The sequence below is a fragment of the Osmerus eperlanus genome, chromosome 23 (genome assembly GCF_963692335.1).
Source record: "Osmerus eperlanus chromosome 23, fOsmEpe2.1, whole genome shotgun sequence".
Classification (NCBI taxonomy): domain Eukaryota; kingdom Metazoa; phylum Chordata; class Actinopteri; order Osmeriformes; family Osmeridae; genus Osmerus; species Osmerus eperlanus.
Window position 1 is genome coordinate 7,701,965 of NC_085040.1, and position 17,451 is coordinate 7,719,415.

General features: G+C 42.2%; 3 protein-coding genes across 3 annotated transcripts; 2 read left to right on the plus strand and 1 right to left on the minus strand.

Moving 5' to 3' along the window:
• Positions 1–1,921: 1,921 nt before the first annotated feature.
• phf23b (PHD finger protein 23b) lies at positions 1,922–7,020 on the minus strand. Its single transcript, XM_062449240.1, has 5 exons — positions 6,453–7,020; positions 5,007–5,038; positions 4,792–4,884; positions 4,042–4,678; positions 1,922–3,833 (listed from the first exon to the last, which is right to left on the minus strand). Exons 1-5 carry the CDS (start codon positions 6,478–6,480, stop codon positions 3,640–3,642), a joined length of 984 nt encoding a protein of 327 aa, XP_062305224.1. The 5' UTR covers positions 6,481–7,020; the 3' UTR covers positions 1,922–3,639.
• Positions 7,021–7,207: 187 nt separating this feature from the next.
• On the plus strand, positions 7,208–9,960 carry elp5 (elongator acetyltransferase complex subunit 5). The gene is made up of 8 exons (XM_062449241.1): positions 7,208–7,535; positions 7,783–7,843; positions 7,941–8,021; positions 8,112–8,323; positions 8,514–8,689; positions 8,967–9,062; positions 9,154–9,254; positions 9,373–9,960. Exons 1-8 carry the CDS (start codon positions 7,463–7,465, stop codon positions 9,479–9,481), a joined length of 909 nt encoding a protein of 302 aa, XP_062305225.1. The 5' UTR covers positions 7,208–7,462; the 3' UTR covers positions 9,482–9,960.
• Positions 9,961–10,518: 558 nt separating this feature from the next.
• LOC134009633 (CTD nuclear envelope phosphatase 1A-like) lies at positions 10,519–16,783 on the plus strand. The gene is made up of 8 exons (XM_062449194.1): positions 10,519–11,228; positions 13,095–13,161; positions 13,902–14,020; positions 14,118–14,189; positions 14,377–14,493; positions 14,712–14,823; positions 15,213–15,297; positions 15,536–16,783. Exons 1-8 carry the CDS (start codon positions 11,124–11,126, stop codon positions 15,594–15,596), a joined length of 738 nt encoding a protein of 245 aa, XP_062305178.1. The 5' UTR covers positions 10,519–11,123; the 3' UTR covers positions 15,597–16,783.
• The last annotated feature ends 668 nt before the right edge of the window (positions 16,784–17,451 follow it).

A 17,451-nucleotide genomic window follows, 5' to 3' on the forward strand; every position in this document is an offset into this window, starting at 1 on the left:
CTTGTATTTGTGAGATTTCCAAAAATGTGATGTATGGATTATTGTTGGGGTTCTGTGCCAATTCTATATAATTTATACATGTGTATATCTAACTTGGTATTTAGATTGCGTAAAAGATTCTACAGATTGACGAACTCCAGAGCCATCCAACATGCATCTCCAACCTGAAGTGTTTACACGATGAACGGCATCCAATGTCCTTATCATGTCCTCATCATGGTGGAAGGAGGTGGGTGCTGGGGGTTTGTAGTGGTGTGGGTGTGTGTGTATTAATGTATGTGTGAGTGTGTGTGTAAAGGAAATCTTTGACCCCCCCCCCCCTCCATACACACACACAAACACCACCCCCAGTTCAACAATGGCAATGTGGGTAGGAGAAGTAATTGGCACTCGGAAGTCCACAGTGTCTCCAACACACACACCCATAGCCTAAACAGATCTTCATCCCATTCAAATATAAACCCACCCCAGCCCTGTTCCTACAAATACCCTACACATCACCCAGCAGCACAGAGAACAAAGGTGGAGAAGACACAAGCAAGAGCAACAGCAAAATCTCTACCAAGTTACAGTGAGTCTCCATTGCATCTTCTAGTGTATGTTCTGTTGACTTGTACATCTTGTGTTGCACTGTCTTCATCAATGGCTACAATAACACTTTATCTTTACAGATGCTTTCTGCGGGGTGTGTGTTACCCGTCTTGGGACTTTGCCTGATGCTGGAACACCTGTCAGCGTTTTTGTTGCCTTACAGGCTAAGACAGAAAAGGGTAAATACATGCAAGCCCCACACTCACCTTTTCCAATGTAGGCCTATAGTCAATTTACTCTGGTATATGATGAGTGTATAACCTGTTATATTGTTGTATGTTGGGGAAATTGTTCGATTAAATTACATTTCCTTTATTAATCCCAAGGGAAATTTAAGTGACAGCATACATTGAAATATTAATACTATTCTTTATTTCTCGTTAGGACGTTAATTGGCTGGACCAAGAGTTTTTCCCCCACCTGTCTGAGCTATCGCATTTAGCTGACCTTTCTCCAGGTGATGCCGGCGATACAAAGCAGGATTTTGAAGGACGCCACACTCTGTCCGGCACTTCTCAATCCGCCACCTTCCACGCCCCACTGGAACGCCTGTCTGTCCATCCGCATCAAAACCAACGCCGTCGTAAACCCAAGGACAAGAGGTGAGAGATCAGAAAGGGGGAGTGCCCTGATGAAGTAGCGATCGATTATTGCGAACGATTATTCTTACAGACACATAAGATATAAACATTGGTAGGCAAAGAGGAACAAATCTGTTACATGACTCCTGACCAGGATTACCGTATATTAATCAGAAATCACAACATCCAGCCCCGAAAGTGGAATGTTAACTGTAACAGATCTGTTCCGTCTCTTCTCTTAACTTCAGAAAAAGGGTGTCTCCTTTGGATTCTATTGGCAGCAGCACTCTCATGTCCAGCTACATGAGTAGAAAGGTGAGATAACTTGTTGTGGTTGAATGGTCAACTTCTTACACATGTGCACACTTACTTTTTAGCCCTGTGATTGAAAGGTCATAGTCCCGATCAACATACGTATCTGTCAGAATGTCAATTAGACCGTGTATCCCCCTCAGGATGCACGCGAAGACTACTGGAAATGAAGAAGCTATCCAGAACTGCTGACAACTTTGTTCATCTCAAATCTCCCTTGTCATGATTGCTTTTTATGGTTTGTTTTGTTCACATGTGGACAATGTTCCTTTGACAGCTTGCAAAATTACTTCAGTATTTATAGATATTTTAACAGCTTACCAACCAAGATGTATCGTCTTTCGCCCTCTAGAGGATGTACTTAAAACACAAAATAAATATAGATTTGCTTGACCTGTTATTTTCTCTCATATATGTACTCAATAACAATACATCAGTCCCCAAGAATGAACATTTTTTATTTTTCAAGCTACAGTTAAAGAAAACAATATCATATGCCGAAAATATAACATTTGCTTGGCTATTTTTCTCTTTCTTCACTTTCACATATATACAGTCATCAAAGAACAGGGTATATACAGATAATTGAGGGAGGTGGCAAGAGTGCATTTGCTTTTTGGGGAGTAAACATAACACTACTTCCACCGCCACCCAAACAAAAAAAAAAAAAGGATGAGAAGGTAAAACCAACCAAACATAAAAGAATGCCATGACTCCGGTGGCATCTACTTATTTTCTGTACACAAAAAGCCAACTTCTGTTTAGAGTCAATCCTGACAATCCTGTTACGTTCATTCTCTGATTTGGGAGCATGTCTGGCTTTTCAGAAAGCTGAAAGTAAAAATAAAACAAATGAACAAAATAATAAAATTGTACACCCATTCATGCAAGTCTTTGAGCCACTTCTACATGGTAAAGTCTGGGCTATCCAACAGAATGTATTTTTTCCTTATTTTATATATTTTTTTTACAATTTAGCTAACGACAATGAAACTAGTCTTCAATTTAAAGACTTTCAATAATGAAAAACAACAAAACACACAAAAAAAGTCCATGAAAACAAAGTGAGCAGGCTCCGAAATCTGGATTGTAAGATAAGCCTGACAATGACACAATTAGTGCTGCATCACAAACTTGCAGACACCAATGTAGTTAGTTTATGCTTATAAATTCATTTAGCAGAAAGAGGAAAAACTGTCAACTCTACTCTCCAATTACACCCCCCAAAATAGGATGGTGGTATGGGCTCACCTAAAAGAAAAAAAAAGTGCACCATCCTAGCACAGCTGTCTGTGTGCGTTCACATGGAATTGATTCAACATTCAGATTTGATCTGCCATTTGTTTGAATCGGAAAAAAATGATCCTACGAGTGACTTACTAGGGACTAAGACTCAGTGACTAACTGAGTGTCTAGTAAAAGACAAATAACAAATACAAAAGAAATCAAAAACAAGCTTCTGTGACAACTGCCACAAAAACAATCGCAAGAGCTGCCCATCTAGCACTAATAAAGAAATGTATGGACAAAAACAAAACGCATAATCTTTTCTGACAATAATGAGGGGGAAACAGTTATACCTATGCATGGTGTGGCAGTAGCATGGCATTTATAACCATTTAAGAGATGGCTTTCACAAAATCTGATGTACACTATAAAATACTAAATTTTCCTTGGACAGACAAAGATAAGCCCATCGATGCTGAAATAAATAATTCTCTAACTTCTCGTGCACTTTCTGGTAGGACAAAACATGAAAACGATGAGTGGATACTTCCGTGAAGTTGACATTTCAAATCAGTAAACAGTATGCCAGTCTCATTTTAGTAAGAATACTGAGCAAGAGAGGCAATTACATTTGTGTTTTACTGATATGGAGATCACCCGTCTCACTTTGTTCTCATGTTTCATGGCCAGTTTTCACAGAGGCAGAAAGAGACAGAACACCATGAGTAAATGAGAATGCTTGTGATTGTCAAAAGAAACTGGCATAACTAAATGTTGCCATCCAGGTGAAAGTTTAGGCTTTATCAGTGGTAGGCATCGCAGTACAGAACTTGGGTGTTGGAAGGACAAAGAGAAGAGAGGATGAAAGTCATTTGAGAGGGATGTGTGTGAGGGCAGGGCTGCCTGGTCGTCCTTCACATCCCTCTCTTCAAGGGTCTTTCTTGTGCCCTGACCGTCGTGTGTCCCTGCACTTGTGGCAGTAAAAGATGTCAGGAACGTTGGACTTCTTGATCTTGGCGCAGGACAGGTGAACCCATATGCCACACTGGTTGCATTCAATCATTGGCCTTCCTGCAAATGGTTTCCCGCAGTAACAGGTTATCAGGTCCCAAGAATCATCACCTGTGTTGAAAAGAAGAAGAGTTCATCACAATTGTTCCCCTCGATGGAAATTAAAACAAGATGTACTGGTGCACTTCATAAAATCGCAAAACATTTGAAAAAATAATATACAAAGAAATATTGGGCGGCACAGTGCAAGTGCCAATTTACAACCGTGGACAGTGAAACAGTAAAGTGTCAAACTTCGCGTTTGCAGGATGTTACTTACCAGACTCTACCATGATATCTTCATCTGCGATCCAGGTCTCCCCCTCACTCGAGCTCATCTCTGCCTCCCTGGTGGACTCCTCTGCATGCATCTTGACCAGCCCTTGCATGCCCTGCGTGGAGACGCCATGCCCAGTGAGGTCTTCCCGAACTGACCGCTCTCCGACGTGAATGTGGCCCGTCTCAGAGTCTGTCTCGCTTTGAGTGGCCGAGCTCTTGAGCTTCTTCAGGGCTTTGGGCTGCTTGGGGTTTTTGCTGCGTTTGATGCGAGCCCTTTTCTCCCCTCCACTACTCCCGCTCTCGCCCCCAGCCATCGACACGGCCGAGCCCATGGACAACTTTTTCATTTTTTTGTCTTTTTTGCGCTCAGCCTTGCTGCTGGCCTGGCTCTCGTACAGGGAGTCTTTGAGGCGCATCTTGTCCAGGAGGGTGCTGTCCGAATGCATGCGGCGCATGCCCTTGCCCTTGTTGGCGCGAGCCTTGTGAACAAACGTGTGGATGGTGTGCAGGTCGGAGCCCCCATCAGCCCAGCTGGCCCCGATCGAGCTGCCTCCTCCTCCGCTGCAACCACCCCCGCCTTCTGCTGATGCCCCTGAACTGTGCGGCGAACTGGAAGATGCCGGAGACCATGAGTTTTCCTACAAGGGGGTAAAAACACATTCAATTTGTTACATTACAGCGTTTGAAATAGCATTAAGACATAGATTCTATGTGACATCTTGGTAAACAGGAGAGTGTGTAAACAGCCTACCTCTTTGGGACTGGGGATATATCCTGCATATGCCAATACAAAGTTGCAGAACTTGTTAAAGTCTTCAACAGTCCTCTTTCTCCTCTCTGGAGGCTGAAGGTAGAAATGACATTAAACTTTAAGGCAAGTACACATATGTCAAACTCTTGCCAGTGCACTGACGCTCAAAAGGGGTTATATGAAGAACAAGATATCTACACCGGAAGTGTACTCACCAGAGGCTCAGTTTTGCACTTCAATAACGAATCTGTGGAGGGGAGAGAAAAGATTGTGAGTTTCCACAAAATAATGTACATTTTTACAAAAAAATGAAATTTCTTTACAAACTAGATGTGTTACGGTAGGTGATTATTAGCGGGTAACGTTGTCAGACCCACACCGTAGTTGACGCTAGCTATCGTTACTAGTAGTCTACTGACTGGCCGGGAATGGCTTATGGTAATGTTTTTTCTTGTGTCTGGTGTAAACGTAAAAGCCAATGTAACCAACATTAGCAATACACCAGCAAGTGACAAAAGTGGTTAAGTATTCTAAACATTAATAAACAATTGAATCGGGCTAACTAGCTACTACACGAGAGTAAAATACAAATCCCAACAGCGGCTATTATTAACGTTAGCATACGCGTTTATCGTAAACTCTGGTGCAAAGCGTAGCTAGTCAGTTAGCAAACTACTACGTCAGCTAGTAGTACAATAGTAGCAGGCTTCAGCGGATAGGTTTTCTTAGCTACAGTACAGGACCTAGCTAGCCCTAACTAGCGTTGTCCAAATAATGGCGCACAAACAGTACCTCTACTGTAGCTAGCAAGCTCGACGCCAACAATCCAATCCATTCTGTGCAGAAAAGTTTGACATTTAGCTCTAGCTGGACAAGTACTTATCCGTAAGCTATCAGAAGTTCAAGGTAACTAGGCTATCCATGTATAGCTACCATCAGCAGAACTGCAAACCCAACGCAACGTGAATTATTTCTATTACGTAAAAGTAGCGTTAGCAAGCGAGCCCAACTCAGATGTTAATCTTTTCACTACAGACGCTTATAATCTGTCGAAGATTCGCATTTTATATGGACAGGGCAGACGTTTAGATACTTCATAGTGGATACTTAAGTAGAAGCGTGGGACTTATCTACCATTAACGTTAGTAGTAGAGCTAGTTAGCAACCTAGCTCGCATTTTCTATCTTGTCAGATACTGTACAGTACAGCGTCGTTACAGTAATGCTTTACTAGTTCATTAATAAATGTGGTGCCTCATACTGCTGTACTGTACTGGAGTATTTGAATAAAAAATTACAGACACAAACAAGGTTAACCTAAACTATAGCTACATCATCGCCGTCATGCGTTTTAACTTGCTAACCTAGCTAGTCTAGCGCGGTAGTTGCCGCAATGAGGTGCTACTGCTATCAGATAGCATAACCAACTAACTTCAGTGCTGCGATATAGCCTCTACAGTAGCTACTGTTTAGCTAGCCTAGCCCCAATACTAGCACAAGCCCCAGTCGACAACTTATCATCGACAGACCAGATTTCTAAAACTCGATGAAGATCACATTGTATGTAACAAATCCTATTTAACAAAGGATTAAAATGACACTTTCATAACTAGCCTAGTTGACAAACAAATGTAGCTATCCAGTTAGGCAGTGTCTACATACCTTGGTGCTCAGACATTATTTCAAGCATTGTCGCCTCAGCAACAAGGCCTTGTGGCTAGTAGCCTAAGTAGCTACCATCCGCCGCAGACTGCTCTTCCACCCGGCTTGACTGCTACTCTGAGCAGCACCAGCCGTGGACGAAGGACTCTAAACAACTCTTCAAATAAGAATTCAGTCCGAGAAACAATATATTTTCCGTGTGTTGTTTCTCCTGGTTGTGCGTCCCAGTTGCTGCAAGATAGCCGTTGACGTTGTGGCAATCCGAGTCGAGGACAAGATTAGCTGGCTAGCGAGCTAATTTCTTCGTCACAGCAGCTATTGCATAAATAATCCTGCAATTAAACTAGTTTGGTAGTAAAAGTAAGAAGCGTAGTACGCAGAGCATAACTACAATTCGTAGATCTTTTTAAAGTTGCGTCAAATAGCGTTGGGTCGACGAATTAGCCGAAGTTGAACATTTTTCCCCACAACAGAGGCAACAACCGAGTAGAGTTGGACTAAAAATACGTCTCCGTGTCGTCCCTTGCGCGCCCTCACTCAAGCCATCAGGATGTCAACTGATTGCAGAACCCCTTGTGGTTGCCACAACGCAATGACAGTAACTTGAGCTCTTCTGGGTATTGTAGTTTAATCAGGGGCGTTTATCTACTCGGATCCACCGTGATAAACTACATTGCCTATGTCAAGAGCCATTCAACTACATGGGATATGTAGTTTTAATTTCCGCATCCGAATGTAGAAGTAGCTAGTGCTAGCCATAGATATATATATGGTGCTAGCCAGCTAGCTTGAAAACAAAACACAAAATCTGAATTTGGCATTCCATGGAAACCATCCTTTTGATCACTCATAACTCCAACATGGACTTTGTTGGATACTATTGTAACGTTTCTTTTTGAGTTGTCGGGTTTCATGGTTTACAATTGTGGTTGCATATCCGAAATGAAGAGACTAACAAACTGCACGCGGTTGCAGCAGTATTGGTAAAGTTAGCTTGAGATTTTGAGCTCATGTTTTTAGAATCCATCATGTTGCTCGAATCATTACAAGGAGCCGAGGCAGGAGGATTGATTATTATAAAAGGTACACTATGCATGTCAATTTGCTTCATAGTTGTTTACGATGCCAGCCATGTAATACATGATGTATTTGTGTCTGCATCTTACTGCATTACATTACAATTTGATATTTTCGTTATCGCCAACACTGTTCCGTTCTTCTTCTTTTGATTTGATGGCAGATTGCAAACAACGTTTAAAAGGTGGGCAACAGCGTTGAAACTGATGTCATTTGTGAAACAACCGTTTATTTTATCTTTTCCAATTTACAGATTCGGTGAATTACTCTGGTCGACATCTCCTCAAAAGCTACATTAATGCAGCACTGAATAGGTAATGTGTTGTCGTCAGTAGATTTCGAATATAGAAGTTAAGAACCATGCCATGCTTAAAGCACAAATCCAAAATAAAACATTATCATTATATTTAGGGAGGAAGTTGTCCACGTGCTGGGTTTCGAGGTCAGTGAGCAGGAACTCAAAGATGGATTAGACAGATCATCCATTCAAAGGTGACTTTGACAGACATTTAGTCTGATACTACTAAAACAATACATTGGGGCAGTTGATAATTTTTGATGTGTTTGTCATTGTAAATGTAGGGTACACTTTCATGATGCATATACTGACCCCCTCGGCTGGACCGAAAACCCACGTTTCACCATCCACCAGTTTACCACAGACGATATCAGCACTTGTCTTAAGCAAACACCCAATAACAAAGGATTGACACTCGTCATTGACTCTTTGACGTGGATTTTGAGGCATCTCAATCCCACTGTCATCTGTCAGACTCTCCATCAACTTAAGAAAGGTTTGTTCGTGACGGTTTGAAGATCACCTGCTGCAGCACTAACTTGATTAAGAGGATTCACCTGCTGTTTATGTGCTGTAGTAGACAATCACATTCAAGTTTGTTACACATCAATGCCTGTGACATCAGTGCCATTAGAACGCTACCGTTTTTAACAATTTTACTGTATTTTTACTGTTTGTGTCCTTAGGTGGAGCTGTGAGAACTATCATTGGCCTGCTGCATGCAGACCTGCACCAGCATGGCACTGTGGGAAGTGTATGCCACTTGGCTACCTCAGTCATCACAGTAGCACCTGGGCCCAGGGATCAGGGGACTGTTGCCAAAATAACAAGACGCTCAAAATCTGGAAAGATTTTGCAAGCTGTAAGGGTTTCTGATTGACACACAGGTCTTACATGTATTAATTTACTATTGTCAATGATAATAGGGGGTCAGATGGCTGAGCAGTTAGAGAGTCGGGCTATTAATCAGAAGGTTGCCGGTGAAAAATTACCGTGAAAAATTACGTTGTGTCCTTGGGCAAGGCACTTCACCCTATTTGCCTTGGGGAGAATGTCCTTGTACTTACTGTAAGTCGCTCTGGATAAGAGCGTCTGCTAAATGACTAAATGTAAATGTAATCAGTTGTGTCTGCCTATAGGAGGAGATCTTTAGCATCAAAGAAGACTTAACAGTCACAGTACATGGCAAGCCCAACCCTTCAGGAGCCAAACAGATGGACACAGTGGAAACTGAGGTATGACAGCTGTTTTTTGTCTAGGCATTGCAATTCCATTACTCGTAATGAGAAAGTTTAACCATGGGGATTTCTTTTGTTGCATCCATAGACAGATCCAACAGCCAACTTGACTTTCAACCTCCGTCTGTCTGAGAAGGAGCGCCAAGCTAAAGAAAAACTGTCGCTCCCCTTTGTTTTCAGTAAAGACAAGTGAGATTCATTTATATATAAATATATATATATATGGGTTGCTTCCTACTGTACCTTAAATATTTGTAATAATTGTAAAAGTTTTGTCTTAATTGTTATTCCCCCTCCTCTACCCCAGGAAGTCGGCTCTGCTCCACTCTGGCCCTGGCTCAGGGCGCATCGTGTACGAGCCTGACGCCAACGATGACTTTGACCAGGAGGATCCTGATGACGACCTGGATGTATAGGCCAGGAAACCCCACTAAAGCAGGAGTTTCTTTTCTAAACACAGCTAATGGGACCTCGGATATGTGACATTCTGGAGAACCCTGAATCACAGACCAGAGGCTAGGCAGAAACATTTTCTCATGGCATTTACATAAAATGTTTGTGTCTATGAATTCAGAATGCAAGAGCACTGCTAGCGTTGCTAATAGTGCAAGAAGACTGCAGTTGGAGTGCTTTATAATTTTTTTTTTTAACACATTTGACAAGTAGGCCTATACTCAATGCTTTAAGATATGATGAACAGAGATGTACAGAGTCAAAGAAAATTGGTATGCGCTGTCGATGCAAATGGTTGTATACCTTGGCTGAATGAAAGCTTGTCATAAGATCTGTCTCCTGGTAAATGAAGAGCAGCTGAAGGCTGAACACAATAAGCCTTTATTCAAATAAAACACTGTTTTGTTTGTCTCCTTGTGGATGTTGCATAAAAATATATATATATATATATATAAAAAGGAATTCTCACACAATTTGTAAATCAGACACATGTTTGTGCAGTTTCTGTCAGCAACCACTGGAGTGAGTTTGAGTCATGAGTATTTCGTTGGATGTTTCATTCTTGTCTTTATGACCTGGATACATTTGCGTTCATGCTTCATTTATGTTTTTATGAACACGATGAATTGAGCGGTGGTCAATTTCTGTAATCTCGTCTGAAACGCCATGATCCGAATTTTCCTATGTCATCAGAGACCCCTAAGGGCATCAGTCTTGTGTGCCAACAAAAGCACAAAGTAAAAGTGTTTACAAATCAATGAGTGAGTGAAAACTTGCTTGAAACCACTTGTAAGTTTTAGAACACACTGAACGGCTCATAAAACGAGGCGGATAAGAGCAGTAAAGCGAATCGCTAAATCAGAGACTTGCTCATCAACTATGTACATTATAATATTTTTGGTCTCTCGTGTAGCCTTTTACTTTGAATGAATATTAAATATATATTTGCTGTGCTCGTCTACTTTAGTTTATTTGCCTTCCACGGGAGCGTGCTGCGCGCAACCACCAGGTTCGAATCGGGTTGAGGCAAGAAGCCGCGGAAGTGACGGAAAGGCGGTGATGGCGGCTCGCTGTTCTATTCCGGATTTGCTGTTAACTACAAAGAGTTTTAACGTGGACTGTTTGACTAAGTGTTTCCCCGTAGATGCTCTGAATTGAAACGACACAAAGAGAAGAAGACCATTTAGTGACTTGACGCCGGGAAGCACGAAAGTTTTGGCCAATTTTTCTTAAAGGTTCAAGGTGGTCAACATATCAGCTAGCGAGCTGCGTGGTGGACTCCGACTAGTAATACTAGCAGTCGTCGTGCAGGAATACCCACGTTTAGGTGTTTCGTTTTTTAAATTTGAACAAATAGTCAACTTTACAACCACGATGCGTTTTTATCTATGAGTTTGTGTAGCAAGCGTGCAGAGGTAGCCACTCGCATGTTTGCTTCGTCTCGACTAAATTAGATGTGTTCGATTCTTTGATAGGAAAGCGAAAGAGGAAACAATTGACATTATTTAACGGCTTGAATCACATTGGCCAATTTGGCTGTCAGGACTAGTCTGTCATTTCGGCATAGTATTGTTCCCGAGTCTGGATACTTGAGTGGTCGTCGTAATGCTGAAGACCCGACAGTGTCTACTTGGCATCCGCACTTTACTTGGAGTATCGTCCAGAATATGGGGCTTCATCTTGTATATTCTCAGGAAGCACCTTCGTACGGTGAGAATTATCATTGAATGACACCTAGCAGTTTGTCAACACCTTTGTATTGTATTCATCTTGAGAATTTATTGGTGATCATATCTGTCCGTAAAAACAAAACAAAAAAACGACACAACCATCATCCTAGTAGCCACGTGGTCAATTACTTGAAAGTTTTGGTGTCCCATATGGCCTAGAGGAAAAACTGATCTGACTGACAATCAGACTGTCGGATCATGGTTGCCTACTCTTTTTGGGAAGCCTTACAGGGCACTGCAGGGAGAAAACGCACTGTTTCTTAACGTGTTGTGAGCAGGAAGGCAACTAAATAGTTGTACATCTGAGTAGTTGTTCAAATCATACGTTCTGCATAAGACAACCACATATCTTAGTAACATGTCATGTCTTAGTAAGGCTACACACACCCATTCCACACGAAAATTGAATTTGGGCTCATGTTGTCAGTGGTGGTTTCTGTACATTTTGTAGTAAGCAGGGGTAAAAGGGGAAGTTTTTAAAGAAAAAAGCTGAAGTTTGAGGGATTACCATTCCACAGAGAATGCCCTGTATCCAGCTCACCCTCACACACGCTCATAAACTAGTACCTCAGCTCACAAAAACACACTGCCCCGCACATGAGCTAGCTCAAGTGTTTAAAGTTTTACAGCATTGCTTAATACTTGTTCAGTGCTAATGATTTAGGTGCCTTGAGGCCTAGGTCTATTCATTGGAATGTCAGGTTTGTCAATAGAAGTGCAGGCTGACTTGGTTGGACTCAATTGGACATAAGTTGTCCAATTGAGAAATACAGCCGTATGTGACAGTAGACTATATAGTAACCACACTTTCTAATGTGACATGCTGCTTTCAGTGCTGCTGTCAGTCGTTAATTGTCTTAGATGGGAACAAGAAACTATCATATATGCTACAAGTTCTTACCAACCTATGCAGCCCCTAGTAAACATATGGTAAGCCCGTTGCATCATAATCTTCGTGACAACGATGCATAATCTCCCAGGACACAACTGATAGCCTGGACGAAGAGGAGAGAGGAGGGTAGCAGGTGAACTCAGGTGCACACACTACACCTAGGCCTGTTTCTTCCCCCGCCTCACTTGTTTTCATCCCAGCAGCCATTTCTAAACTGCTTTTTCCTGGGCCCACTCTGCCTTGCCAGAGAGGGGTCCCTGTTGGAAGGGTTGGGACAAAACAACCCTGGCCAGGAGACGTCAAAGTCACCCTTCTGCGAGTGTCTCTTTTCACTAGGCCCCTATTCCATTGACACTGGCAGACAGCTGGGTGTCCTATAAATAGCCCTTAGGAAGAACAGAGCTTGAGGACAGTACAGCAGAGGAGTGTGTCCACCCTGTAGTGTCAAGTACCCCAGAGGAAAGAAGGGAAGCTAGGAGCAGTGGCTGGATCTCAATAGTCTGGACTAGCACCCTCCCCTTTGAACTCCTCTGCGAGGGAAACGTTGCCTGTGTACAGTACAGCAAACACGGAAAGGTCACCCTATGGCATATTCTTTTGAAGGAGTTTAAAAATGGCTTGTTTTAAAGTCGGCCCCTGTGCAACATTGGAGAAGTTGTGAAGTATGACGTCGCCAAAGTTACAGAGACATACCCATTCCCTAAGGCATCACTTTTCCCAGTTATGCATTCCATATAGGGAGCTGTGAATGGATTCAGTTGGGGCCTGTCAGACCTCATTGCACCTAAGCCTATATGGCAGGGTACCGTGAAATGTGCTTTTTTTGGAAGTCCAACTTTCAACCTGTAACATGAAGTGTATGGTTTTATCTACTGTACTTTGTATTCATCTTATAAACTCTCAAGTGACACCCACTCCACCTGACCTTTCAATGCCTGTCATTTCCTCTTTCAGATAATCCAGTACCAGACGGTGCGGTACGACACTTTACCCCTGTCCCCAATCTCCAGAAACAGACTCGGTGAGTACCGTTCTGTCACTCCGTCTCACCTCCCTTGAACCCCCTTCGCCAGGAAATGTGTGCACAGACAGCCCCTGGAAAAATTACTTTAACCTTTTAACCCTCAACCATCTCCAGCTGTCAGCCTGTGAAGACTTTTGCATATTTAATGTGCATTCATCCCTTTTTGACAGACCAGATAATGGATGATGGAGGATATAGAAAGGCATAAGTGGGTGTTTTCAGTGCATGTGTTGAGAGGTCTGTTGTTACAGTACAGACCGCGTTAAAATATTTTAAAAGGCCTGGAATTAACTTGTGATTAATTGGTGAATCTTTTTTTCGCATCTTGAAGGGAAAGTATATTATTGCTTCTTTAATCTGAGAGACTTTCCCTTGATTAAAAATAATGTTTTTTTAATCAGCAATTGGCTGGTTGCCAAATCTGTTAGCTGTACGGTATTTCACGTCTTCTGTTGTTAAAGCTTGTTGAAGCACGTGATCGAACCTGTGGCGAGGGAGGTTATAATGCTAGAGGCTAGAATGGAATCAAGACTGGTTTGACTGCATCCTGCACAACCAGGAGGATACTTTAATATTTGATTGTCTTAAGTGCTTTTGATATGATTGCTGAGGACTTGTCTAGGCCAAGATTCCATATGAGACTGGCAAGACCAGTTTAGAAATTATTATGTGGTCGATAAATGTAATAGTTGTGTTGCTGTCGTTTTGTTTGTGTGGACTCTTCACATTCTCTCCAGATGCTGTGAAGAGGAAGATTCTGGTGCTGGATCTGGACGAGACGTTGATCCACTCTCACCACGATGGGGTCCTCAGACCTACTGTGAGACCAGGCACACCGCCAGACTTTATCCTCAAGGTACACACACACACACCCCACACACATACAGTGGCACAAGGATGTGTAGGTATTTATTTCTCTCCTAAAAATCGTTTTTTCTCCATATGATTCGCAGGTAGTCATTGACAAGCATCCAGTCCGATTCTTCGTACACAAAAGACCGCACGTCGACTTCTTTTTAGAAGTGGTAATTTCCGAATTCCTTTGCCTTCTCTTGTAGTTAACCTAAGAGCTCCTATGAGTTAATAAGTTAAGTCATACATTCTCTTTGCTAAGAATAAACTAAACTGAATATAATTGGTTTTCCAACTAAATTCTATAAGGTATTGTTGACCCTCCCGTGTTCCTCCATCTGTGAAACTTGGTACCCCCAGGTTAGCCAGTGGTACGAGCTGGTGGTGTTTACTGCCAGTATGGAGATATATGGCTCGGCTGTGGCAGACAAACTAGACAACAATAGGAACATCCTGAAACGCAGATACTATAGACAGGTAAGACGGCCCTCCTTCTCCCTACGGAGAAACCGCTGTTCCGGAGCGTTCTCCTCGTCTTTTGTGTTAAAAAGCTAAATTAGCGCCAGTGACCTTGTGGATAATGGACAGCGGTGCGTCGGTCTGGGTCTTTGAGGTGTGGAGGCTGCTGCTGCTGCTCAGATGAATCATGCTGCAATATAACAACACACTGAGTCACCTTTCTTCGTTTCTTGTAGCATTGCACACTGGATTTAGGCAGTTACATTAAAGACTTATCCGTCGTACACGAAGACCTGGCCAGTATTGTTATCCTGGATAACTCACCTGGTGCCTACCGGAGCCATCCAGGTGAGATGACCCCCCCGAAACATGCACACGCAGTACACCTGGTTGGTATAGAACATTAAAGTCCATACAGTTGCAATCAAACAAGTGTAAGTTAGCGAGGGGTGTGAAACAGCTTTCTTATGTCTATACATTCATTTTGTGTGTAAACAATCTACACCCTTTAGTTCAAACAGACTACTGCCAGCCTATGTAGAAGGCGGGAAGCCGGCGTAATCGAAATGTTACCACTCGCTTCCAAACAACACATAGATTGTATTGTACATAAAAGAATGGCACATTAGATCACTTGTTGCATGAGAGATCACTTCACGTCCTGAATATCACACAAGTCGTGTGTTTTTGCTGGCTGTGTCTTTATGTGTTTGTGTTTTTGCTCGCTTGTTTTATAGACAATGCAATACCCATAAAGTCATGGTTCAGCGACCCTAGTGACACTGCACTTCTTAACTTGCTGCCTATGCTCGATGCACTAAGGTAAGCCACTCCAAGTTACTGTCACACCAAAGCATGACGCTTCTTTGGATGATGGTTTAATCTGTCCATTGGGTCATGTTGACAGTGCATACTCTTATTTTTTGTATTGAGTCTGTAAATGTGTCTAACAGTGCAATTTCCCCCTGGGGAAAAGTACTTTTTTACTCCATAACGTCACTTATTCCTCTTCACCACTCTTTCCCTTTCTAACTCTTGTCACTCTTCTGCTCTTGTTCAGGTTTACCGCTGACATCCGCTCCGTCCTCAGTCGAAACCTCCACCAGCACCGGCTCTGGTGATTGGCTGGATTCAGAATTTGAGGATGCGGGAGGGGCTTATCGATTGCCCCTTTTTTTTTTTTTATCCTTCCTCCCCTTCCTCACGGGCATCTGTCTCCCTCTCTGTGAGTCCCTCTCCGAAGGGACACCTGAGAGAGGGGCATGCGGTGGGACAGCAAAACAGGACTGCCCCAGGAAATGACTGGGAAAGAGGGGAAGCAAGCTTTGTCCTCCTTCTTGATTTCAAATTTATTTTTTCTTTCTTAAAACACAATGGATGGTCTCTGCCTTACAGCTCCTGACCTGACCTAGAGCGCCCGGGGCTGCGTCCGTGTCCATGAGTCTGTGAGCGAGGAGTATGCACGTGTTCGTTGGGTCTTTTTAAACTTTTTGACGTGAAGAGAAAAACCTGAGAAGGGACAGCAAAGCAATGAAGACAAGTTTCCATCATTAATCCTTACGTTTACTACCCTCGACACTGCACTTCAATGGAGACTGCAATCTATTCTCATCTCTTATTAGATAACTTGATACCAGACTGAACCTCACTTGACATAGCCACGAGCAGCTAAAGCAAAATATGAGTGAGGGTGTGATCGATTTTCAATCCCAGGCCTGTTTTAGGACCTGTGTGTTTGTACATTGTACTTTGGTTAATTGTATGCAACAAGGATTTGCTGGCTAAATACCTAACACAAAACATCTCTGAATTAGGTCAAAAGCAGGTCAGACTTTTTCTTCATAAAATGAAATTCATCCATAACCAACCATCTCATCTTTTTCCCCTCCAAAACTCCTCACGGTACACAATAATACAAAGACATGAAACTGAACTTGGAACAGTTTTGAAAGGAAATAATCGTTCAAGACCTTTGGGCTTTGAATCTGCCCTCCTTGAATTACTACTATGATGTACAATCCTATGACCTAGTCTGAACATTTTGCTTTCCCTTTCTACCAATTGATACCATCCTGCTTTTGAAAGATAAGGACTTGCACTTAATTTCTTATCATTTTGTGGATGGTTTTGTATTTGATGCAAAACGAGTATCTGTTATTCAGATCTGCTACCCTTACTGGTTTCACTGTCCGACCAACATCTATTAAATGGCACTTGAACCATTTCTGTCTTGTCCAGGGCTCAAAACAGCTTATCAGGTCAGTCTCCAGATCTGTGTTTCTAATAAAACACTTGTCAGTATCTACCAGTCTCCAGCTGTTTTCAGTCTCTCTATGGTACTCAGTAATGCCCATCATCAAATGTGAAGATATTAATATGGTGTGACAACTATATCGAAAATCAGACCTTGTTTCACATTACCAATGTGAAACAAAAAATGATGGCGTGCAATAGAAGGCTGATAATGACAATGTTATTCAAACACTGAGTGAAACCCAGGCAATGCAGCAGAACGCATGTGGTGAAATCTGGAAATGAATCGCAAATGACCACTGTTGTGTAACCGTTCACGCACACTGCCTGTGAATATAATCTAGTGTATTTGAAAACAGGATTCAGATTTGTCTGTTAGTAGCCTAGGAATACATTACATTTTAGACATCAAGAAAACATTTCCCATGACACGTCGAACTATCCTGATATTACGACATTCTTGCAACTAACATCACGTGAACTCTCAACTGCAGCAGCGTACGGGTCATATGACAAGGACACATACCGTACCACAACCTATCTGGTGGAATTATTTCGCATAAAAAGTGTTAAAAATAAAGTAGTTCCATAAAGACTTTCTAACTTGAGGAGAAAAAAAACATTTAGCTGTAAAATACAATGGAAAAGTTTTTATTCAATAACAATAATGGCGTTTACGTTAACACATCCCGATTATTGAATGGAGCGCAAATGCTTTGTGAA

Coding starts and splice junctions, on each gene's coding strand:
- elp5 (XM_062449241.1), top strand. CDS start 7,463: ATGTTTTTAGAATCCATCATGTTGCTCGAATCATTACAAGGAGCCGAG. Junction 7,844..7,940: donor ATTAATGCAGCACTGAATAG/GTAATGTGTTGT, acceptor CATTATATTTAG/GGAGGAAGTTGTCCACGTGC. Junction 8,324..8,513: donor TCTCCATCAACTTAAGAAAG/GTTTGTTCGTGA, acceptor TTGTGTCCTTAG/GTGGAGCTGTGAGAACTATC.
- phf23b (XM_062449240.1), bottom strand. CDS start 6,480: ATGCTTGAAATAATGTCTGAGCACCAAG. Junction 4,885..5,006: donor AGTGCAAAACTGAGCCTCTG/GTGAGTACACTT, acceptor TTCTACCTTCAG/CCTCCAGAGAGGAGAAAGAG. Junction 4,679..4,791: donor ATATCCCCAGTCCCAAAGAG/GTAGGCTGTTTA, acceptor ACCCCCTTGTAG/GAAAACTCATGGTCTCCGGC.
- LOC134009633 (XM_062449194.1), top strand. CDS start 11,124: ATGCTGAAGACCCGACAGTGTCTACTTGGCATCCGCACTTTACTTGGA. Junction 14,021..14,117: donor CGCCAGACTTTATCCTCAAG/GTACACACACAC, acceptor TATGATTCGCAG/GTAGTCATTGACAAGCATCC. Junction 14,824..15,212: donor TGCCTACCGGAGCCATCCAG/GTGAGATGACCC, acceptor CTTGTTTTATAG/ACAATGCAATACCCATAAAG.